General features: G+C 33.7%; 1 protein-coding gene across 1 annotated transcript; it reads right to left on the bottom strand.

Annotated features, from left to right (window-relative positions):
- Positions 1 to 528: 528 nt before the first annotated feature.
- LOC115996024 (leucine-rich repeat receptor-like serine/threonine/tyrosine-protein kinase SOBIR1) lies at positions 529 to 1,919 on the bottom strand. Its single transcript, XM_031235167.1, has 2 exons — positions 629 to 1,919; positions 529 to 575 (listed from the first exon to the last, which is right to left on the bottom strand). Exons 1-2 carry the CDS (start codon positions 1,917 to 1,919, stop codon positions 529 to 531), a joined length of 1,338 nt encoding a protein of 445 aa, XP_031091027.1.
- Between the last annotated feature and the right edge of the window lie 4,081 nt (positions 1,920 to 6,000).

Genomic DNA, 6,000 nt, shown 5'->3' with positions numbered 1-6,000 from the left:
GTAAAAATGTAGAAGATAGTGAAGATGGTGAGGTCGTGACAACTCAGAATCAACCTAAGAGCTCGTTCTGAGGTTAAAAGATGTTAAACTAATTATTTCGTGTAAATGAGTTTATAAGGTAATGCGTAATGCATGTGGTTAAATTGAGAGATATTAGCTAGGCTCGTCTAGTACTGTGATGAAATTTTTAGTCCAGTACCAAAACTTGTCACTAAGTGCTACTTGCACTTGCAGCAAATCAGGATTGGGACCTTTGATAAATGGAAGTGAAAAAAGTGCGTGTGTGTGAACCTATGGGTTTCCAAAGTAAAGTTTACCCTAGTATATAGAAGTTGGGTAAGTTTGCAAACTATTTTAATAGCTCTACAACAAGATAAAATAGTTTATCAAAAGTAATATTGCATATCTATTCTACATGATAGAAAATAACCAATAAACACTAAGTCAAAAATAATATAAATGATTATGTGTAAGCTTGGGAAAGCTTTATGGTACAAAGCACAGTCCACTGATCAAGAAACCCGCGTTTTACAAAGCAAAGAACACCAGAATTCCATTAACAGACAGATACTGAACTGAGAATTGAAGAAATCAAAACACTAAAAATACATTATTCCATCAAACTAACCTTGGATCTCACTTAACATACGCCTAACTTTCTTACTGTTAGGCCGCTCTTTTGGATCATCAGCAGTGCAAGAGCAAGCAATCTTGAGAACCAAAACCATCTGCTCCTCATACCCATTCCCAAGCAACTTAGTGTCAATGGCTCGTTTTGGGTCCCCAGAATTCACCATATTTCTCAACCATATCACCGGATACACCTCTTCTGTGTGCTGAAAAAACCCATCGGTGGGGAGCTTTCCGGTGACCAGAGCAGCTAGAATCAACCCAAAGCTGTAGATATCACACTTGTCTGTAAACACCAGTTTCTGGGCATACTCTGGTGCGATATATCCATAAGTCCCATCCGCACCAGATGCTATGATATGCGTGTCATTGTTGGGGAGAATCCTGGCTAGCCCAAAATCTGTTATTCTGGGTTCCATGTTAAAATCAAGGAGGATGTTTTCTGGTTTTAAATCTCTGTGTATTATGCGTTGGGTATTATTCATGTGGAGATACTCTAGCCCAGATGCTATCCCCACTGCAATTCTGTGCCGTTTTCGCCAATCGAATTCGGGGTCCTCTTGCAGGAGCGCAGATTGTAAGCTCCCTTTCTCCATGTATTCGAAAACAAGGAAATCGCAGTCTGGTTTGGCCATGTGTGCTAGCAGGGGAAGCAAATTCCGGTGTCTGATCTGCCCAACTGTCTGAATTTCTGATCTTATCTGATTTTGTTTCTTCTTGTTGTTGCTAGCATCATCATTATCTTCTGCAGTTCTATCGTATTTGATCTTCTTTATGGCGATGGACTTTTGGAGTCTGGGTAATTCTGCTTTGTATACATTTCCGCATCCGCCTGAGCCGATCATTTCCAGGGATTCCAGCGCGTCATCTTGCTCCAAGAAGGCTAATTCCGTGGGGTTTTTGATGAATGTTGTGGTGAAAATTGTGAGGCGCGAGTGTTTTTTGTCTCCACGGACTAAAGATCGGAACTTGTAGAGAAAAGAGAGGAGAACCCCAAATGAACCGCCTACGAATATCCCAGCTAGGATGCCCAGAGCCCATCCAGTAATGGTTTTCTTGCTTGAGCCGCGAGGGTGGTCTGGTGATTTTTCAAGAAAGTTGTAGCGTCTTGGGACTGTTACCTGTGGTGTGAAGCTGCTTTGTGTATGGATTCCTAGGACTTTCCGGATAATGAGCAATTGAGAGCCATGGTGATTTGGTGTGAGGAAATTTGGTTTTGCTTGTGCAAGGAGGATGAAAGTGAAGAAATGGAGAAAAGAAAAGCGGGATGGAGAGGATATGAAGGCCATGGCCTGGCTGGCGTGGTGTTTTGCGGTGGCGGAGGTGGACTAACGGTGGTGGTTACTGGTGTTGCCGACTGTTCTAGAGCTACTCTTGTTTGATTGATCATTAGTGTATATATAAGTACACGGAAAATGATAAATAGATTCCAAGTGAGTAAAAGTGTAAAACTCTTTCCATATATCTTGGTTTTATTGGACAAATACTAAAAGAAAATAATAAAAATTATGATTTACATTAAAAAAAATACTAAAAGTACTCATACCTGTTACTCTCAACTTTTACTCACTCTTCCGAAAAAATTAAATGAGTCATTTTCAGGAAAACATTTTCCTTTCTCATGTTTGGCTGTAGAGTAGAAAACTGTCTTTATGTGTTTGGTTCATTTTCCAGAAAAATTGAAAGGAAAATAAACAAAATTATATAATTAAATATTTTAATTCATTTGTTTAAATACAACATTTATATTTTCTTTCACTTTGATAAGATTTTGCATGCAAATCATTCCCAAATCTTAAAAGTTTATTTATTTAAAAAAAAAACTAGAAATTTCATTAGTTTCTGGTGGAAACCAAATCTCTGGTTTCCGCCAGAAACCATGTCTGGTTTCTTGCGCGGAAACCAGATCGTCCCTCCGGCGGCTCCGTCTTGTTTCCAACAAACCAGTCTCTCTATCTCCATCTCGAATCTGACGATCAGAGTTCATGGTATTCTGAAGATGAAGAAGGATGATCGGAAGATGAAGAAGTTTGTGGGAAGGTGGAAAATGACTTCCCCAAAAAAAGGAAAGTTGTTTTCTAAAAAAATTATGCTCATTTTCCTTTGACCAAGTCTAATTTTCCATTGACTCAAGTTTTCCTTTGCTTACCAAACACAAGAAACCCGGAAAATGTTTCCCAGAAATCATTTTCCGGGTTTCCAAACACAGCCTAAATACATACATCTTTTTATTTTTATTTTAAAACTTCATTATCTTGACCGATGGTATTATAAAAATATTTTCCATCTTAGACTCCCATAATTGATTTACAAGGCCTTCAACATCAGTATATGTAACATGTTTTAGCAAGACGGCAAACATACATGACAATCCATCATCTCTTCTAATAATATAATAACGATAATGAATATATTATTTGTATCGTTGTTGATCCTAAGGGAATGCTAATTTGGCTTGACTAGACCAGTATCCTTAAGCAAATATTTTCTATCTTGACTTTTAGGGTCAATTGCCAAATCATCCATCAGCACACCCGTTGGATAGGATGGTAAGCTAGCTTTATGTAATTCAACATTTACAGGGCGTTTGGTTGGAGGAGGGAATTAGGGTGAAAAAGAATTGTAATTTAGTGGAATTGAAATTCAATGAATAAAGTAGGAATTGAAATTACAGTGTTTGATATGCAGAAATATGAGTACAGGGAATTGAAAGGTAAGAAGTGACAAAATGTGCCCTTATGTTGTGGTAGATGTTGTAGTAAAAGTAGTAGTAGTAGTAGTAGTAATAATAATAATAATAATAATAATAATAATAGTAACAATAATTCTTTCAAAATATAATAATAATAATAATAATAATAATAATAATAATAACAATAATTCTTTCAAAATATAATAATAATAATAATAAGTACTCGTATAATAAAAATAATTCAAAATAATAATAATAATAATTCTTTCAAAATAATAATAATAATAATTATTATTATTATTATTTCAAATATTTAAAAAAAAAAAAAAGACAAAGGGTATGAGAGGAGGGGCAAAATTGTCTTTACACCAACAAATTGCCCTTCCTCTCCATCGAATTGCAATTCTGCGGAATTGCAATTCCCTCCAACTAAACACTGTAGTTTGAGAATTCACTGAATTGCAATTCAATCCCCCCAAACTACATCCAACCAAACAGGCCATTATGATCAGTTTGAACATTTGATAAATGATTTTCATAAAATGACTCATTTAAAAAAAAATATTTGAATTTTTTAGTGTTCGGCTGAAGCTAAAAAAACTATCTTCTTTTGTTTGGTTGAAAGTGAATAATTTTTTTTTTTATCTTTAGTTCATTTTCCTGAAAATAAACATATTATTTGTAATAATAATAATAATAATAATAATAATAATAATAATAATAATAAGTGGTATTAGTGATACGTGATGGTATGATGGTGGTAGTGGTGGTGATGTGGTGGTGGTGGCGGCGTGGGTTTAGAAAAATGATAGCGACGGAAATCACGGAATATTTTCGTAACATTTCATAAGTTAAGGAAGTGATTGAAGGGTGTGGATCAATTTTTTTTTTTTTTTTTAGAATACACCATTTTTAATTAGGGAAGACATTATGTCATTTCCTTCATAATATATACGCGGGTCACATTAAAATAATATACACTAAAATAAGTGAATCAAAAATTAAAGTTAAATAATGACATTATTAATTTCTCAACAATATTTTAATAAATTATAATAACATCACATATATACTCTTTCATTGTGTCCCTAGCCCATTTCTTAGGACTACCTCGACTGTCTCAGTACGTGGATCTCAAGTCCGTCCACATTATCTTAGATTCCTACCATAATTCAAATAATCATATTATGACTTATGAGCGAAACGAAATAATATAATGCATTAATGGCTTACCTAATTAAAAATGATGTGTTCTAAGAACTAAAAAGAAATGTATAAATTTAACTTTATTGTGTGTACTAATCTTATTAAGGCACATCTCACAATTTTATTTTTATTTTTCTAAAACATCATACAATCAACCATCAACAAGGGATGTACGGTCTCTTGGGGAAGATCATCAAGCATGCACATACAAACAAATTAAAGGAGGATCCTCGAAACTTATACCTATTTAGTCAACGCAAACCTTAATAACTTCTTTGTAAATATGTTTAATGTCACACCTCTAATCCCCCTCAATAGGCAATTTATATTATGGACCAGGGTTCACATAACATTATATACTATGGATTGAAACAATAAGGTACAAAATTTTATCACACAAAAAATCACAATACAAGACACATAACGTAATATATATTATAGACCCAGTTGGATTGAAAAGACGAGTTACATAATTCATACTTGTAAGGTATAGAATTTCATAATACAAGTCACAAAAAATCATAACACAAGACACATACACACGTTATATATTTACTTATTTTCAAATCTAATTTAGATATATAATTTGTGTTCATAGACACAAAATTTCACAACACAAGATACATAAATTCATAATATAAGACACAATTACTAATTTGTTTCAAAATTTATACTCATAAAGTACATAAGTTTATAACACACGACACAAAACACAAACACATAAATTAAGATTCATAATGCAGTTGTGAACATTGATTCATTGTATAAAGATTGCCCTCAATATCATTAAAGCCTTTCATAGCTAAAACTCTGTGTTCAAACTAATCGCAAACCCAGCCTCACAATATAATGGGACCTATAAAACCACCAACATTAACAATTTTTCTAAACCCCTCCACCTACTTACATAATTAAATTAATAAAATATTAAAATTAAGTCTGTTGCAGGATTATTGGATGAACTGTTGTATGTTACGTTGCTGCATGCATGAGTGACGGAGGTTAGAAATAATTTATTTTTAACGACGTTAGATTCATGTAATAAAGTTTGTAATTTCATAAAGCACTCACTGTAATGATTAGTAACATATTAAGGCGGAACTTGGTGAAATTTCTTCCCTCTTATACTGTTAAAATATAAAGGTTGATAAAAGTGATAGACAAAGTTTGGGAAGCAAATGAAATAGTAAGTGGAAAACAAAGTTTGGGAAGTAAAAGCAATAATTGGTTTCGTCCTTTTTCCTTGGCTTATTCCAATTGATTCGGCAGAGAAGAAAATAAGCAAAACAAAACATTTTTTATTTTTTGTTTTGCTTTCCTTTCATCAATTCGGCAGAATAAAAGGGCAAACAAAGAAACCCATTTTGGCTTGGCATTTGCTTCCTTTTATTTTCGGCTTGAAAGCAAAGGGAAAGGAAAGCCATTTTTTCCTTCATTTTTCATTCCACTTTTCTTTTAGTCCTCAAACTCTT

This window comes from Ipomoea triloba, chromosome 11 (assembly GCF_003576645.1).
Source record: "Ipomoea triloba cultivar NCNSP0323 chromosome 11, ASM357664v1".
Taxonomy (NCBI): domain Eukaryota; kingdom Viridiplantae; phylum Streptophyta; class Magnoliopsida; order Solanales; family Convolvulaceae; genus Ipomoea; species Ipomoea triloba.
The sequence above is the reverse complement of the archived record's forward strand: the minus strand, read 5'-3'. Positions and strand labels throughout refer to the sequence as shown.